Source organism: Schistocerca nitens, chromosome 12 (assembly GCF_023898315.1).
Source record: "Schistocerca nitens isolate TAMUIC-IGC-003100 chromosome 12, iqSchNite1.1, whole genome shotgun sequence".
Taxonomy (NCBI): Eukaryota; Metazoa; Arthropoda; class Insecta; order Orthoptera; family Acrididae; genus Schistocerca; species Schistocerca nitens.
In genome coordinates this window covers 188377263-188396601 of record NC_064625.1, presented here as the reverse complement: position 1 = coordinate 188396601, position 19339 = coordinate 188377263, and the positions used below count along the sequence as shown (strand labels likewise).

General features: G+C 40.6%; 1 protein-coding gene across 2 annotated transcripts in view; it reads left to right on the top strand.

Moving 5' to 3' along the window:
* Nucleotides 1-19339, top strand: part of LOC126215381 (protein spindle-F) — a 157222-nt gene that overhangs the window by 13913 nt on the left and 123970 nt on the right. For both annotated transcript variants that reach the window (XM_049942076.1, XM_049942075.1), the window contains exon 2: nt 2594-2931. In XM_049942076.1, the coding sequence (XP_049798033.1) occupies nt 2665-2931 (267 nt within the window). In that variant the 5' untranslated portion in view covers nt 2594-2664. The remainder of the gene's footprint in view (nt 1-2593; nt 2932-19339) is intronic.

Below are 19339 nucleotides of genomic sequence, written 5' to 3'. Positions count from 1 at the left end.
GAACATGCTCGAAACTCCACTAGCTGCCGTGGTGATGATGCCGTAGGTCAAAGCGAGGGGGTGGGATCAGACTGCAGTACATTGCAATACTGTTACTAAGTGTAATTTTATTTGTGTCCTTTATCATGTTGTTTTTCTTAACAGTGGTAAATACGCTACCTATCAAAGTCGGTAAGTAATATTTCTTCATCCAAAGACATACCCAATGCACACAGTGTTGCAGTTAGGCAGCAGCTTTTTAGTACTCTCAGTACTCTATGCTTTGCTTTAATGTAAGTCTAAAGGTGTACTTGAGTGCTTGTGAGATGTTCCCAACTTTTTGTTGTAATGTGAATCTTCACTACTGAGTGCACATTGGAATGGACATGGCTTCAGGCTGTTTAAAACAAAGCATCCACCCTCCCTCAATCAAGCAATGAGGGATAAAAAAGGTGTAATACACTGATTGTAGGCTTCGACGCATCGTAAGCTCTCGGTGAATAAGGTATTGTGGCATTCTATGGCTGGATGGTATGGATTGGGGAAGATGATGCTTCTGAGCTTTTTGGAAATGGAAGGTCGTCAGAAGTCAAGAGGAGGATACTCCATTCTGGTGTCCTGTATCCAGCCAGTGCCAGGCTGAGACTAGTGGAAAAACAACCGTACCTGTATGTAGGCTCCAATCGTGAATGTGTCACACCACTCTCAAAGGTATTTTAAAGCTACTGCCAACTCTTTCCCTGGGCAGTGAACTTGCTTTAAGTGTTCCATTGTTTGCGATCATTTTAGAAGAGGTGCCGATGAGGTAATTGTCAGGCGTGCTCGTACTGAATGTTCGTATTCGTCACATCGGGAATGTTTTCAAAGTGATATTGCAGAAATTTGGTGCATCTCTCCAGTTAAAACTTGTAGACTGAGAGTCCGTGGTCCACGGATAAAACTGCTTCCTGGCGTTTCGTCTCAGACTGAAGGAGACGTATTCTGAGGTAAAATGGCTTCTTCTACTGAGGCTTGAGGGGCTCTTGCATTTATAGAGTGCATAGAGGACTTTGGAGTGATATAGAATTTTTTTGAGATAACTCACAGAATTGTTAGACATGTCATTTTGTAGCAAACAACCTCATTTCACTTAAAAGTGTCGAGTGTCTTTCTGGTTCAGTGTGACAACCAGTTTTGATATGACGGACATCCCATCGGTAATCAGTTTCTTCCCAAACACATCGTAGCTAATTGGGCATAACTTGTGCAATGGCAGTGCAGATTCCAATTTGCGTATTGGCTAAATTGTTCGGTAAAGGAGAACTTATATAGAGTCTTCAATGAAACTCCAGAGAAAGAAATCCAGCGGTGCCAAGTCCGGGGAGCGAGACGACCGTGCGATCGGTCCTCCGTCGACAGTCGATCGACGGGGGGAGCAATTACCGAGGAAACCTCGAACGTCTGTGAGGAAATGAGGTGGTGCACTGTCTTGCTGGTGGCGACCGTTCCATCTCGGTCATCTTCATTGATCTGTGCATTAAAAAGTTTTCAAGCATATTCAGATACACAATACCAGTGACAGTTTTTTTCCACAAAGAAGGGAGGGCCACACACTTTGTGTTTGCTAAGGGCGCAAAACCCTTTGGGGCTGTAAGGAACGTGTTCCAGGACCGCGTGTGGATTTTCGCTGCCGCATATTTTGCAGTTGTGGATGTTCACCGTGTCACCGATACCTAGTGGCGACTTGTCACCGAACATTATTGTGTTCGGGAATGTCTCGTCTTCCTGTATCCGAGGTAACATTTTCACACACAGTTCCCCAAGAGCAACCTCATCTACGTCACTGACGAGCTGTGCCACTGTGAATCTGTCCAGCTTCGAGTGTAGGCGCCCACGCGTTACTCGCCGAACAGTCTTTTGTGAGACACGTGTTGTGTCAATTCTTGTGGACTGCGGGCAAAGCTCTACCTAACCCATTCGACATAATCGATGACACTCGTGTGACCCGGCTATATATCGTGTCACAGTGAACGACCCGCCTGAACAGAGTTCTTGTGCAGAGAGTAAATGTCAGGGGTGCTCAGAGGTTCTTTAGCATATTCGCTGCAAAATTAACACTCTAACAATTGTCGCAGAGTTCACTCCGTCTAACTGAAACACGAAGCGAGCGTACTCTGCACTGGTCAAAGTAGCCATTTTAACCGTGCTTACGCTGGTGCTGCTGGTGGCAGAATGGAGTACTGATGCACTATGTGAATCAGACTCGATGTTGAAACTTCCTGGCAGATTAAAACTGGGTGCCGGACCGAGACTCGAACTCGGGACCTTGCCCGCGAAAGGCAAAGATCCCGAGTTTGAATTTCGGTCCGGCACACAGTTTTAATCTGCCAGGACGTTTCCTATCGGCGCACACTCCACTGTAGAGTGAAAATTTCATTCTAGACTTGATGTTGTTTGCTTCAGAATGACACATCTACTGATTCTGTAAGTTGTCTCAAAATATTTCCGATTCATTCCAAAGTCGTAAAGTCCGTTCGACTCTCCACGAACGTCGACCGCGACCTCTCGGTTCGGAAATTGTAACTGGAGAAGATGCCGGCTGTTAAAGCCTACATTATTCGGTGCACCCGTCCAGTGTCCCAGGTAGCAGCTGTCGCCGTGTCCCGCACCGGGTGGCAGGCAGGCGGTCCGGCCGCGCGGGAGAAAATGAGTGCGGAGGCCGGCACCGCTCGCGCGGGCGGCTGCGCCGAGCGTCCCGGAACGCCCGGTGCGGAGGTGCAGTGCCCGCAGCAGTACGCCGTGCAGGTGGCGCTCGTCACGATGAAGGAGCGCTGCCAGAAGCTGCAGGAGCGCCTCATCTCGCTCGAGAAGGAGAACGCCACCCTCAGGGCCTCGTCCGCTGCCGCCGACGGCAGCCCGAGTGCCGGCAGTGGCGCCCCCGCGTCTGCCGTGGAGGCGAAGCTTCGAGAAAAGGTGTGTGGAGATGAGTGTAGTCGCTACTTTTGAAGTTTGGAAAGTAATTAAATTTGTAAAAGAAATTGCTTTTGGCCCCTAATCTTGACTTTATTTTCCTGCACAGTACATTTTGAGCTGTGGTGGCTCATCTTCTGGAGTTTGATCAATCTACATAAATTTTTTAAGAGAGGTTACCACTGGTACTGTTTAATGTACATTGCTGTATTACAAGGGTAGTTCTGTGTTCTATAATGTACATAAAACGAAGGCAGAAAAGAGAATTACTTACTGTTTCCAGCAGCAGTTACATAATTTTTAAGGTGCCCTCACGTGTTCAGTATGTAATGTGCCGGGTTGTTTCCTCACCCGGGGCACCACGTGTAACGTGCCGGGACATGTCCTTGTATTAGTGCCTCTTACATTTTGTTTACGTCACAACCAGATGTACCGGTATTGAAACATTTCCTCACCCAGTAGATAGTGCGCAGTGTTCTCGACCTACCTCGCTTTGCTTATTCGATATTGTCTTCCCGGTAGCTGCGTCCGTCTCACCTGAATCACACTGAAATTAAGAAGCCGGGATCGTAGGTTAAGTTTTCCAAAATCAAAAGTCAAGATCGTGCTCATTGTTGAACATTTATGTCAGCCACAGTGCGATTTATTTGTTATCACTCACACACAATATTCGTGTGTGCAGGCCTCTTACACTTAATCGTCACATTAGGTAGGTCAAAAACTTCCAGTCTTTAACAAAGTTCACAATTACAATTTCTGAAAAATTAACCAACTTGCCGCACTTTTGCTCCAAGAGAATCTGACCGAGAACTAATTGAGAACTGCACCAGCTCGGGCCTTATATAGACGAGTGCTTGAATATTTGACTATTTCTGTTAATATATTATAGTTTATAATTTCCCAGGGTTAAAATGATCCTTTCTAATTGGTTTTGAAGTTAACTATTGGGTTTTATTATTTAAATAACACGAGTGAGCTGTATCAATTTAAATACGCGGAACTAACTTGTGCATCCGCCTTGGGAATTCCCGACTTATAACCATGGCAGCCCTTTTGAACAATAATGTTTACATATTCAAATTTACTTAATTCTTAATTAATGCACTTACAACAGTTGAGACTGGAGTTTTTTACGTAGAAAAATAAAGGTAGCAAAAGTATCGAAACAGATCTCGGAATTATTTGGTAGTTTGGTCACAATTGGCACTGAAAGTCATACAGGCTACAGATTTTAAGTATTAATATCTATTTAACTAACAGACTTTAGGTTAATTTAAACACCTTGCTAGAATCAGTAAAATTTAGGCTTTCTGTTGGATGCAGTCTTATAGCTGAATTTGATCTATTAGTTCACTCGAATATTACTTAATATGTATTGCACAATATGAGTCATTGTCCATAACTGTTAATAGTATGCATTTCCAATAAAAGTGATTAGCTCATTACTTTCAGAATAGGCATTAGAATGTACTGAAATAATAGACTTTACTAGGGGAATTTTATTTAAACTATTTCTGAATTCTGTACTATGAGGCTGAAGGTCACAGAATCTGTAGTCGGAATCTGAATAGTGAAAATGAAAAAAAAAAAATAAAAGTTCATTGCTTAACTAAGTTACTGAAGGAGTGTAAAACCAAAACAGGATAGCAGTGGGCAACTCTGCTTCGTTACAAATACTTCTGTTAAGATATTGACAGTCTGCCAATATACTGACCATCTGATGGTGAGCATTGATGTACTGTCAATACCAGAAATATTGTATTGATCAGCCCAAAAATATTATCTGGTTTGACAGTATTTGCTGTTCAGTTGTTTAGAGTGTTCCTCGAAACAGCCGTAGACTGCTAGTGTGTATCACAGAACTGCTGTCTGCATTCCACTTCTGATCAGTCTTGAATCCACATGGTAAGTTACGTAGAGAAATCAACATACAATTAATTTGCAGGTTATTGAATGCTACAGGACTAGTTCTCGTCTTTGAATTAAACGTCACCATATTAATGGAACAGGAGCAAAAACCTTGATGGGTATCAACAATTACTAGACATTTATTGCTCGCAGTATCTAGAATCAGAAATAGAATATATGAAAAAGAAGCAAAAATAGAATATATGAAAAATAAAATTAACACACTGATTACAAATTTCCTCAGGGCACTGAAAAAAGTGGAGGATAGCAAATGCTCAGGTTCTGGAATGTCAGACATTTTCACACGCTGGGATTTCGATTTTTACCTCTATCATATTAAGTAATTTGTGATAAAGTCTAAGAAACCTTTCGGATAAGTAGTTCGGATTTTCATCAACAGATTCCTTTCATTTAACTACTCAAGAACCAATTTCGTGTATTTAATTGTTTTTGGTGTTTGCTTTTGATAGCCAATGCTAATATAACTATGAAACTGGCTTTCTTCTGGTTCGACATGTTGAATTCACAAAATTGTATCGCCAACTGAAAATAATGAGAATATTATTGATCATGTTAAGGTCACAAAATATGCTGTTCACAGTATTGTTTGTTCTTGGGGTCTTCAGTCCAGAGATTGATTTGATGCAGCCCTCCATGCTACTCTATCCTGTGCAAGCTTCTTCATCTCCCAGTACCTACTGCAACCTACATCCTTCTGAATCTGCTTGGCATATTCATCTCTTGCTCTCCCTCTATGATTTTTACACTCCACGCTGCCCTCTATTACTAAATTGGTGATCCCTCGATGCCTCAGAACATGTCCTACCAACCGATCCCTTGTTCTAGTCAAGTTGTGCCACAAACCCCTCTTCTCCCCAATTCTATTCAATATCTCCTCATTAGTTGCTTGATCTACCATCTAATCTTCAGCATTCTTCTGTAGCACCACATTTCGAAAGCTTCTATTCTCTTCTTGTCTAAACTATTTATCGTCCACGTTTCACTTCCATACATGGCTACACTCCTTACAAATACTTTCAGAAACGACTTCCTGACACTTAAATCTATACTCGAAGTTAACAAATTCCTCTTCTTCAGAAACGCTTTCCTTGCCATTGCCAGTCTACATTTTGTATCCTCTCTACTTCGACCATCAGTTATTTTGCTCCCCAAATAGCAAAACTCATTTACTACTTTAAGCATCTCATTTCCTAATCTAATTCCCACAGCATCACCCGATTTAATTAAAGTACAATCTATTATCCTCGTTTTGCTTTTGTTGATGTTCATCTTATATCCCCCTTTAAAGACACTGTTCATTCCAATCAGGTGCTCTTCCAGGTCCTTTGCTGTCTCTGACAGAATTTCAATGTCATCAGTGAACCTCAAAGTTTTTATTTCTTCTCCATGGATTTTAATACCTACTCCAAATTTTTCTTTTGTTTCCTTTACTGCTTGCTCAATATACAGATTGAATAACATCGGGGAGAGGCTACAACCCCGTCTCACTCCTTTCCCAACCACTGCTTCCCTTTCATGCCCCTCGACTCTTATAACTGCCACCTGGTTTCTGTACAAATTGTAAATAGCCTTTCGCTCCCTGTATTTTACCCCTGCCACCTTCAGAGTTTGAAAGAGAGTATTCCAGTTAACATTGTACATTGTCAAAAGCTTTCTCTAAGTCTACAAAAGCTAGAAACGTAGGTTTGCCTTTTCTTAATCTTTCTTCTAAGATAAGTCATAACATTAGTATTGCCTCACGTGTTCCAACATTTCTACGGAATCCAAACTGATCTTCCCCGAGGTCGGCTTCTGCCAGTTCTTCCATTCGTCTGTAAAGAATTCGCGTTAGTATTTTGCAGCTGTGACTTATTAAACTGATAGTTCGGTAATTTTCACATCTGTCAACACCTGCTTTCTTTGGGATTGGAATTATTATATTCTTCTTGAAGTCTGTGGGTATTTTGCCTGTCTCATACATCTTGCTCACCAGATGGTAGAGTTTCGTCATGACTGGCTCTCCCAAGGCCATCAGTAGTTCTAATGGAATGTTGTCTACTCCCGGGGCCTTGTTTCGATTCAGGTCTTTCAGTGCTCTGTCAAACTCTTCACGCAGTATTGTATCTCCCATTTCGTCTTCATCTACATCCTCTTCCATTTCCATAATATTGTCCTCAAGTACATCGCCCTTGTATAAACCCTCTATATACCCCTTCCACCTTTCTGCTTTCCCTTCTTTGCTTAGAACTGGGCTTCCATCTGAGCTCTTGATATTCATACGAGTGGTTCTCTTCTCTCCAAAGTTCTCTTTAATTTTCCTGTAGGCAGTATCTATCTTACCCCTAGTGAGATAAGCCTCTACATCCTTACATTTGTCCCCTAGCCATCCCTGCTTAGCCATTTTGCATTTCCTGTCGATTTTATGATATTATTTTTGAGACATTTGTGTTCCTTTTTGCCTGCTTCATTTACTGTATTTTTATATTTTTCTCCTTTCGTCAATTAAATTCAATATCTCTTCTGTTACCCAAGAATTTCTACTAGCCCTCGTCTTTTTACCTACTTGATAGTCTGCTACCTTCACTATTTTGTCTCTCAAAGGTACCCACTCTTCTTCTACTGTATTTCTTTCCCCCATTTTTGTCATTCGTTCCCTAATGCTTTCCCTGAAGCTCTCTACAACCTCTGGTTCTTTCAGTTTATCCAGATCTCATCTCCCCAAATTCCCACCTTCTTGCAGTTTCTTCAGTTTTAATCTACAGTTCATAACCAATAGATTGTGGTCAGAGTCCACATCTGCCCCTTCAAATGTCTTACAATTTAAAACCTGGTTCCTGTATCTCTGTCTTACCATTATATAATCTATCTGATACCTTCTAGTATCTCCAGGCTTCTTCCATGTATACAACCTTCTTTCATGATTCTTGAACCAAGTGTTAGCTATGATTAAATTATGCTCTGTGCAAAATTCTACCAGGCAGCTTCCTCTTTCATTTCTTCCGCCCAATCCATATTCAACTACTACGTTTCCGTTTCACCTTTTCCTACTCTCGAATTGTAGTCACGCGTGACTATTAAATTTTCGTTTTCCTTCACTAATTTCTTTTATCTCATCATACATTTCATCAATCTCTTCGTCATTTGCAGACGTAGTTGGCATACAGATTTGTACTATTGTGGTAGGCGTGGGCTTTGTGTCTGTCTTGGTCACAATAATGCATTCATTATGCTGTTTGTAGTAGCTTACCCGCATTCCTATTTTCCTATTCATTATTAAATTATATTCCTGCATTACCCCTATCTGGTTTTGTATTTATGACCCTGTATTCATGTGACCAAAAGTCTTGTTCTTCCTGCCACCGAACTTCACTAATTCCCACTGAACTTCACTAATTCCCACTATATCTAACTTTAACCTATCCATTTCCCTTTTTAAATTTTCTAACCTACCTGCCCGAATAAGGGATCTGATATTCCACACTCTGATCTGTAGAATGCCAGTTTTCTTTCTCTTGATAACAACGTCCTCCTGAGTAGTCCCCGCCCGGAGATCCGAATGGGGGACTATTTTACCTCCGGAATGTTTTTTCTAAGAGGACGCCATCATCATTTAACCATTCAGTAAAGCTGCATGCCCTCGGGAAAAATTACGTCTGTAGTTTCCCCTTGCTTTCAGCCGTTCGCAGTACCAGCACAGCAAGGCCGTATTGGTTAATGTTACAAGGCCAGATCAGTCAATCATCCAGACTGTTGCCCCTGCAACTACTGAAAAGGCTGCTGCCCCTCTTCAGGAACCACACGTTTGTCTGGCCTCTCAAGAGATACCTCTCCTCCGTTGTGGTTGCACCTACGGTACGGCTGTCTGTGTCACTGAGGCACGCAAGCCTCCCCACCAACTGCAAGGTCCGTGGTTCATGGGCCGGGGGGGGGGGGGGTTCACAGTACTATAGTGAGTAATTATTGAACATGTGAGGGCCCCTTTAGGTACATTGTTTGTAAAGTTATTTACGTACACACAAACACTGCCGGTTTCACAGCACATTTGCACATAAACACCTCAGAGTATCCAAATGTAAAGGTGTTACAGTTTTGAACTGCACAAATGTTATTTGCAGAAAGAAATTTTTTTGCATATATTAAATGTGATTGTACGTTACAGAGCGGTTCTCATTCTTCTTGTGGTAAGCCCACACATGTTACATTGCCCATTTCTTTCTTGGCCTTCCCAGACTTCATCGGCCTGCCATATTGTAATTTCTGTCCTTGTAAGATAGTCTGTCAATGTTAACTCGGACGAGATGTTCACTCCATTTTCCTCTCGTCTACAGTTTTGTTTGTCACATTAAATGTGTTTAATTCATTCCTAATGTCACTGTTTTGTAATCTCTTTACTGTTGTGTGGCCTTTCATAGCCTCGCGAAATCTTAGTTCTGCTGCACGGATCTTACAATCGTGTCACCTCTAAGTGACCCGTGACTCACTTCCATGTACAAAACTTAATTTGTGTTATTTTTTGTGTCTTGTTTGCAAAGTACCTGTTTATTGTTCCACACATATTTACTAGCTTTGCTGCCTTCTTTTCTACATCTTTTTTGTACTCATATGTGGTGTCAGTTCTCGTATTCATTGACAGCCCTGTGCCAAGTGAGACGTCAGTGTGTTTGTGCTCCCATATAGATAAGTTATTTACCGTATTTACTCGAATCTAAGCCGCACTCGAATCTAAGCCGCACCTGAAAAATGATACTCGAAATTGAGGAAAAAAGTTTCCCGAATCTAAGCCGCACCTGAAATCTGAGACTCAAAATTCATGGCGAAAGTAAAGTTTTAGGCTGCACCTCCGAATCGAAACAAAGTTGGTCCATTGTAATATGAGACACAATTTAGGTTGAATGAATGACGATACAGCTATAGTAGTTTGGTTCGAGTCGTAAGCTTAACAGTTAAGCTTTACCAGGTAGCCGTTGCTATGCGTCAGGCGCTCCGTCCGTATTTGTACGGGTACCCTTCCTTTTTCACATGCTTCGCCTGGTTTGAATTGATTGCTTATTTTTCTTTGATCTGATAAGTGCCGTTCTCTTTGTTATAAGTGTTTACGTCACTCAAAGCTGTGTCGTGCATTCTTTGTCGCATTCTGATAATGAGTATTTATGACCTGTCGCCGCTCGCAGCATGGCTTGCTTTTGTGCGCGCTACTGCGGCTAGCGATAAAAAAAGAGAGAGGAATCATCTCATTAGCGAAACAATGGCAAGAGACTGCTATTTGTTGTTACTTACACTGCTGCTTTCTTTGATAATGATCAACAAGAACCAAATAATAGACTGCGTATGATAGAAGATGTTATGAACGAGAGTTTAGCGAACATTTTTCTCCGTTTGGAAATCTTTGCAGACGCCTCTTTAGTATATTACATTCTGCACAGAAATTAGTCACCTTAGCTTTAAAATCTACTCAATTGCTGTGCTTCATTTGTGACTGTATCACTGTTAGGCAAAAGAATATTACGAATATAAACATTACATGATGTGTATATTCTTCCACGTTTGCTTTTGTGTCATTCCAGTTTCGTAGTTTATTAGGCAGACAGGATTTAAATGAGATAGCAGCAAACACGAAAGAATACATGGCAGAATGTTTATATTCGTATTACTATTGTGGTGAAGAGAATACTGCATGTGATTCACAATTCATAAAAGTTCCTATTAGCAACCATCTCTTCTCACAGGTAGGAAAAAATTCAGACCATAGAGTTGGCCATATTGGCAAACATCCCAAACAATCTTGCCAGTCGGATTTTCGTAGTACATTGAAATGCTGCTACATTCGAAGATGAACAATACGGAATTTGTATTTACTTCATTGGATAATGTACGGAAATGCAGTGGTCGAAACTCGGGACGGAGAAAATAGCTCGTCTTCCACCTTTTTTTGTACGCAGAGGTTTTGGCGCCAGTATTTATCTTTGTGCCTGCGAAGCAAGCCTGTGTAGCGCTACATATATTCGACGGCAGAAGTTAGTTGTGGCGGCACCTACCAACATTTTTCAGAACTTCCGCTTACTTTTCACTCAATTCTAAGCCGCAGGCGGTTTTTTGGATTACAAAAACAGGAAAAAAAGGGCGGCTTAGATTTGAGTAAATACGGTAGATGGTAATAATAGTTTAATGTGAATTATTTATTAAATATGTGTATTAATGTGTGTTTTAAGCTTATTGTTAAAGATATCACTTTTCTTTACATATTATTCCAGAAAATATGAAAAGATGGTAAGGTTGGGTTGTTGTCGTATTTCTGTTTACATTGTGGCTCAGCTAACTTAGACTTGTTAAGTTCATATTTCCAGAAAATAGCGTAAATCTTAAATTAATGTAACTGAATAGGTAAAAATATCTACCCACCAAGCGGCAGCAGGAGAAAACGCATTTATAAAAATGCTTTAACATATAAAAGGCTTTTGGGACCAGTGGCTCCTTCTTGTGGCAGAAGGGTTGAAGGGGAAGGAACTGGACAGGTTTAGGAAATGAGTAGAGTTCAGAAAAGTGACCCAGAACCCTGGGTCAGAGGAGGCGTATCAGGTAGAATCAGAAGGAAAGACTGATTGTTGGGGCTGCAGTGTACGAGATTTGAAAATCTCATTTGCTGCAGCCCCTACTAATCAGTTTTTCCTTCTCATCCATTTGGTAAGTCTCCCCTGAGCCAGGGTTCTGGGTCACTTTTCTGAACTCTACTCATTTCCTAAACCTCACCAGTTCCTTCCCCTTGACATCTCTCAGCCCTTCTGCTGGCAGGAGGAGCCACTGGTTCCAAAAACCTGCACAAATAAAATCTTTTTTGTACGTATTCTCCTGCTACCGCAGTGAACATTGTATTGTCATAAATTGATTGTTTTTTTTTTTTTCGGTGTGAATCTTAATTTGTTCGATTTAGAAACTTTTGCACTAGTAGTTTGTTTACATACAGTTGCTTACATTAAAGTTACATTCTATTGTTAATAAGTTAATCAACAGATATTGCAGTTGAGTGTTTGCTGACTACTTGTTGTAAGTGGACATAATTAACTTTTTACATTAAATCTACACCTGAAGGAGCCAATCTGTTTGCTTAATTTTTGCGGATTGTAAATAATGAATATTTGTGTAGTACGAAGTGTGTTAAGTGATTTGATTCTGTGTTTATGCACGTAATTGGTGGCGCGTGGCGTGATAAACGTGGACTTTTCCGTAGCACCGTCAAAGAGGGAGTGGTATTTGTAAACTGTGTCGGAAATTCACCGGGGTGATTGTGGTGGGGAACTCGGCGAGGCTGTCCCGCGGAACTCGAGGCTCTGTTAAAAAGGTGAGAGAATCGGTGAACGGGAGGCAAAGATTTGTGCTCTTCGGGCTGAATTAGAGCACGTGAAATCTGAACTCTGCACGTCGAATAGGTAGAAAGGTTGTGGGAAGTTTGTAGAGAGAAGAAGTATCGGGTAAAAGGGAACAGCTCTTCAGTTTCATCCACGTTTGAACTTACAGTTGCGAATAAAATCGACTCGGTACTTGAAGCAGGAGGAGAAGAGCCTCATCCGGCTGTAGGCCACAGTAAAGTACAGCAGATTTCTAGCGATGAGACTCGGTGTAGGTCGGTACCGAAAGAGAGTAAGAGGAAGAAACTAGGTGTCGAGTAGTAGCCGTGGAAGGGGTGTACCCTAGATTGTACGGGACCAATTAAGAACGGCGTACCGGGTCACGAGTATTGTGAATCCGAGTGCTAGCCTTAGCTGGGTGACACAGGACATAGGAAAATTATGCAAAAGATTGTCAAAGAGGGTCAGGTTATTGTAGTAGGTATAGTGGGGAACAGACTGGCTGAGGACAGAAGTTACAGCATTAGGTGTTACTTGGATGAAATAAGAGTAACAGCTACACACAAATGTGTGTTTTGTGGAGATCATGCATTGCCATGACCAACCTCGGGTCAACATTGCTGTTAGTCATGTGAGCAGGCTACTGCTCCTGACTGAAATGAAATCTCGTACGAGTACAGTGCCTGTTGGTGCAATTGGGAGGTGAGTATATACCAGACACAGCCTACACGTGAGTAGGAGAAGGAGAGATAGAAAACAAATCAAAAAACATAAGATTAGTGGTGATCAGCACAAATAAATGTGTGGTTGTGAATTTACACTGAAAAAACATTTGCTGAACTTTGGAAATATGCAGCAGAACCAGTAAAGATAGCATTACACCAATGCATAGTAAAAATCTGGAATGAATAGAAATTACCAGAAAATTGGACTACTGCTATAATACATCCATTACATAAGAAAGGAGAAAAATCAAATCCAGACAACTATAGAGGAATTTCCCTTTTGGACTGCACGTATAAGATCATGTCAAGAATACTATACAACCGCTGTAAAGATCAACTAGAACTGGAACTGGGAGAATATCAAGGAGGATTTAGACCCTGGAGAAGCTGCCCAGAACAGATAATCACCTTGAAGTTAGTTATGGATGTCTACAAAAGAAGGCAAAAACAACTAGTCATAACCTTTGTAGATTTCAAAAAGGCGTATGATTGCATCCATAGATCTTCAATGATGAAAATATTAAGGAATTTTGGACTTCATCCTAAATTAATAAAAATGATACAGTTAACCTTAACAAACACCAAATCCAAAGTAAAATTTAGAGGAGAAATATCTGAACCATTTACGATTAAAACAGGGTTGAGACAGGGAGATTGTTTATCACCATTGCTATTCAATTGTGCTCTTGAATATGTAATGAGAGAATGGTACAAGGAAAATCCTATGAATATTAAAATTGGAACTAAGAAAAATAAAATAAACCTAAATTGCTTGGGATTTGCTGATGACCTAGCATTACTAGCTAATAATATTCAGGAAGCCACGAAACAAATAACAAGCTTACAAAATATAGCACAAAAATTAGGACTCCAGATATCATTTGAAAAGACTGAAATAATGGTAACGGATCCACTTGTAATAGATCACATCACAGTGAACAATAGGGAAATTAAAATAGTGAAACAATTTAAATACCTGGGTGAAATTATAACACATAAATTGGACGAGAAACCTGCATGGCGAGCAAGAACTAATAAAATGATAAAAGCTCAAAAACTAACATGGTCTACGTACAATAAAAAATGTCTATCAATTAAAACAAAATTAAAACATTAAAAGACGGTGGTTCAACCAGAGGTTACATACGGAAGTGAAACTCTTTTTCAAGTCACCCAGAAAAACAGAATTGACAAAATTTTAAAAGTAGAGAGAAGAATTGCTAGAACATGCATAAATAAGAAATATCAAAAAGCTGGGCAATGGCGGATAGTTCCAAATGAAGTGGTATACAGAGAACTGGAGCCCATCACTGATACTATACGAAAGAAAAGGATCTCTTTTTGTGGTCACATTCTGAGGACACCAGAAACCAGATTATCAAGGAAAATTATTGAGAAACTCTGGAATTTGAAACAACAAGGAGGATGGCTTAAGGAAATAAGAGAAGATATGGAAGAACTGGAAATAACTCTGGATGATTTGCAGAACAAAACGCCAAATTTAAAGAAGTTGAGGGACACAGAAATAAGATTTAAACCAAAAATTGACAAACGACATACAATGAAAAGGGTATTTACAGATAAGGGACGACGAAAAGCATCGGAACGAATGAAGAGATACTGGGCCACTCGGAAGGGGAAAATACCAAAGAAGAGGACCAGAAATGATTGACTGAAGTGGTCCAATGAGGCCGTAAAAGCAGAAGAAGAAGAAGAAGAATTGTATGTAGATCCCCACTGGAAAATTTTGAACTGCTTATGAGGAATCTGGATTCCTTACTGTGCTCTCTGTCAGACACCAGCAAACAGTCAATAGTCTGTGCTGACTTAGATTTTCTAAAGGAAAAATGATATGTGAACCTTATTTGGATACTACAATTTGATCTCACTGATTAACTTTCAAACACGGGTGGATAAAGACAGCAGGACCGTAATTGATAGTGGTTTCTTTGGTGAAGCTCTAAACAAAAAAATAACAGTTTACCCAGTAACAAATGCTCTTTCAGATTGTGATGCATAGTTAGTTAGGATAAATAACATAGTGCCTTGCAGTATGGATACTTGTCAGTGAAAATAGAGTAGAATAATTCTAGACTCCAGGACAAATGTTTTCATGAATAGATACAAGAAATAATGTGGGCTGAATTTACAATGAGCCAAATGATAACATAAAATTTAATCTATATTTTGAAAAAATAAAAGCTAATCAGAAAGAACATTAAACATATCAAAAACTCATTTATCACTAGAGGGATTAGTATCTTGTGAAAAAAAAGAGGAAATATACCTGTTGGCAAGAACAAGTAGAGATCCTGCTGTAATCGTGTAATATAAAAACTAGTCAAAATGAGTAACAAGGGAAAAGCCCCATTACACACTTCACTGATTTAGTGGTAAAATGGTCTGGTGGATAGCCTGTCAAAGACTGAACACAGATCAGGCGTGAAAACTCACAAAATTATGAACTTCTCGTCTCGTCATTGACGTGTCTGTTCTTCTATAGTTATGGCAGTTGTGATACTATACTTTGGTTATACAGCGTGTTACAAAAAAGTACGGCCAAACTTTCAGGAAACATTCCTCACACACAAATAAAGAAAAGATGTTATGTGGACACGTGTCCGGAAACGCTTAATTTCCATGTTAGAGCTCATTTTAGTTTCGTCAGTATGTACTGTACTTCCTCGATTCACCACCATGATTTCATACGGGATACTCTACCTGTGCTGCTAGAACATGTGCCTTTACAAGTACGACACAACATGTGGTTGGTGCACGATGGAGCTCCTGCATATTTCAGTCGAAGCGTTCGTACGCTTCTCAACAACGGATTCGGTGACCGACGGATTGGTAGAGGCGGACCAATTCCGTGGCCTCCACGCTCTCCTGACCTCAACCCTCTTGACTTTCATTTATGGAGGCATTTGAAAGCTCTCGTCTACACAACCCCGGTACCAAATATAGAGACTCTTCGTGCTCGTTTTGTGGACGGCTGTGATACAATACACCATTCTCCAGGGCTGCATCAGCGCATCAGGGATTCCATGCGACGGAGGGTGGATGCACGTATCCTCGCTAACGGAGGACATTTTGAACATTTCCTGTAACAGAGTGTTTGAAGTCACGCTGGTACGTTCTGTTGCTGTGTGTTTCCATTCCATGATTAATGTGATTTGAAGAGAAGTAATAAAATGAGCTCTAACATGGAAAGTAAGCATTTCCGGACACATGTCCACATAACATATTTTCTTTCTTTGTGTGTGAGGAACGTTTCCTGAAAGTTTGGCCATACCTTTTTGTAACACCGTGTAGAATACGAGGCATGTGGTAAGAACATAATGTTGTCACAAGTAAGTGTGATGAATAGCGAGAGCAGGCGAGATGCCACATAGACATCTCACAGAACTGAAAACAATAAATAAATGAGTGTGAACTACATTACAACGAAGGAATTAGAGAATCAAAACTGAACGCAAGAGGCATAACGTGTAGTATTTGTGTTGACCGAATAGGAGATACGTGCATCTGGAGATCCATTCCTTACACCACGTTGTTGCAAACGGACGCTACACCGTGATACTGACACAAATTTGAATACAGTGAACAGACATGTCAATTGTCAGATGGACAGTTCAGATTTTGTGACAAAAAAAATTGGGGCACGAGAGAGATTCGAACACGGATCTCTCACTTTGCAATCCGATACTGTGACCACTTAACCACGATGCCGTGGCCGTCGAAAATTGCTCGACGTTGCACATGTCTAGCTCGGATTGTTCACTGTTTCTATTTTTCTTCTTGTTTCCAAGTTCAGCACACCTCCTTTCTGTTTTTGTGCTTGACCTGTGTTCAGTTTTTGTCAAGCTATCCACCGGACCAGATTACCACGAAATCTGATGGCCATGCACTGGGCAGTATCCCTTGTAAGAAAGAATATTAAAAAATCGAGGAGCGAGAACGTAGTGTCAGAAGTCAGTAGCTTTGACAAAAGGCGTGAGGCTATATGGAACGTAGTGAAATGAGGGGCAGGACAGCAAGCCACCGAACAAGATTATATTATCATTGAACTGAATGGAATGACTCTAAATGATGAATCGCAGGTAGCAAATATATTTAATAATCAATTCTAAAATTAGAAAATATAGAGCCCAACAGCTAAGAGAGAAATCACAGCAGTGTTGAAAAGGCAACTCTCATAGATGCAAACGTTACAGGTTAGGCTTTACCGTGACTGTTATCGATATCGAATGTGACGACAGATTTTGCGATACGAGTAACTGTTTTATCTCTCTCCGCAGTGCGATTTAAAGATTTGAACCTCCATCTTCGGGTGGAGGTGCACGTATTAGTACGATGCACGTATTGTGTTACGTCTTCGGGTAACCTGGGGCACTGTCTAATTGGGAAATAAAAACACTATTTCAGAACACGATTTTGGGGAGGTTTTTGATAACTGAACATATGTCTAAATGCAAAACTGAAACTACTAGAGTAGAACATCTCTAGTGGTCAGATTCCTTTCTCTGTCATAATGCATCACTTGTAAACTATCATACTTGGTAAACAAAGATGGTATGTGGAAACTACGTGGTTCAAAGAACATCTAGCAAAACAGAAACATTGTCTCAAAGTACAAACAATATATAGCAAAAGAGCACTATTATCTCAGGATTGTGGAGATCTTTGAGTTGATGAATACATGTTTTAGATATATTTTTCCCATGTGGAATGTTTCCCTCTATTGTATTCATATTTTGTAATAAGTATTTCAAGTGGTATACGAGTAATTCTGTGTCAGGTTTATATAGATCAAATTTTATACTCATTTATGTAATCAGGTGACAAGCTGCCAACAGTGGTACTGAGGTGGACATGTCTCCCACTTTGACATTTAGGACCCACAAAAATATTATTTTATCTTAAATGCTTTATTTATCTGTTATTTCTGGGACAGTGTTATAAAAAACTGTGGACTCGTCAATTTTTCCCTCTTCTGGTATATGGACTCAAATCTCTGCCAGATTTCATCTTTCTTTCTATCTGGTGAGCACAGTGTTTGTGTGTAGTAAACCTTACATGCAATAATTATGTTGCCAATTGTGTTAAAGTTATACATAAATAACTATTTTAAGTGGGATTCAGAGATAAAGAGGACAGGATTGTGAGAAAGAGAGCTAACCTTCGGATATGCTAGAGCAGGGGGTTTATTATACTTGCATCTGTTATGTGTTATGACTAAGTAAATGCTGAAGTAGCACATTACTACTGAGATAAATGTATGCAGATAGCTGTATTCTTAATAATATAAACAGATAAATGTAATATCAGGTTGACGTAGGGTACGACTATTGGTTTTGTTTTGGTCGATCTAGTGTTCATTTGGAACATGTGGAAGGAAACATGGAAATAAGCAAATTAATTCGTGGAAAGCTATGAAGGGGAAAGAGGGGGAAGAGCAGAGGTAAGTAGGTTGGTAGGTAGGTAGCTAGCTTCAGATGCTAGGGTGAAAGGAATGGTTTGAGGGGAGTGAAGTTTTTCAGAGCAGTGGGTTCTTAAGATTACCGCATTTACTCGAATATAAGCTGCACATGAAAAATTAGACTCGAAATGAAGGAAAAAAAAATTTCCCGAATCTAAGCCGCACCTGAAATTTGAGACTCGAAATTCAAGGAGAGAGAAAAGTTTTAGGCCGCACCTCCAAGTCGAAACAAAGTTGGTCCATTGTAATATGAGACACAATTTAGGTCGAATGAATGACGATACAGCTATAGTAGTTTGGTTCAAGTCGTAAGCTTAACAGTTAAGCTTTACCAGGTAGCCGTTGCTATGTGTCAGGCGCTCCGTCCGTATTTATACGGGTACCCTTCCTTTTTCACGTGCTTCGTCTGGTTTGAATTGTTTGCTTATTTTTCTTTGATCTGATAAGTGCTGTTCTTTTTGTTGTAGGTGTTTACGTCATTCTAAGCTGAAAATCCTTACCATGAACCATGGACCTTGCTGTTGGTGGGGAGGCTTGCGTGCCTCAGCGATACAGATGGCCGTACCGTAGGTGCAACCACAACGTAGGGGTATCTGTTGAGAGGCCAGACAAACGTGTGGTTCCTGAAGAGGAGCAGCAGCCTTTTCAGTAGTTGCAGGGGCAACAATCTGGATGATTGACTGATCTGGCCTTGTAACATTAACCAAAACGGCCTTGCTGTGCTGGTACTGCGAACAGCTGAAAGCAAGGGGAAACTAAAGCCGTAATTTTTCCCGAGGACATGCAGCTTTACTGTATGATTAAATGATGATGGCGTCCTCTTGGGTAAAATACACTCCTGGAAATGGAAAAAAGAACACATTGACACCGGTGTGTCAGACCCACCATACTTGCTCCGGACACTGCGAGAGGGCTGTACAAGCAATGATCACACGCACGGCACAGCGGACACACCA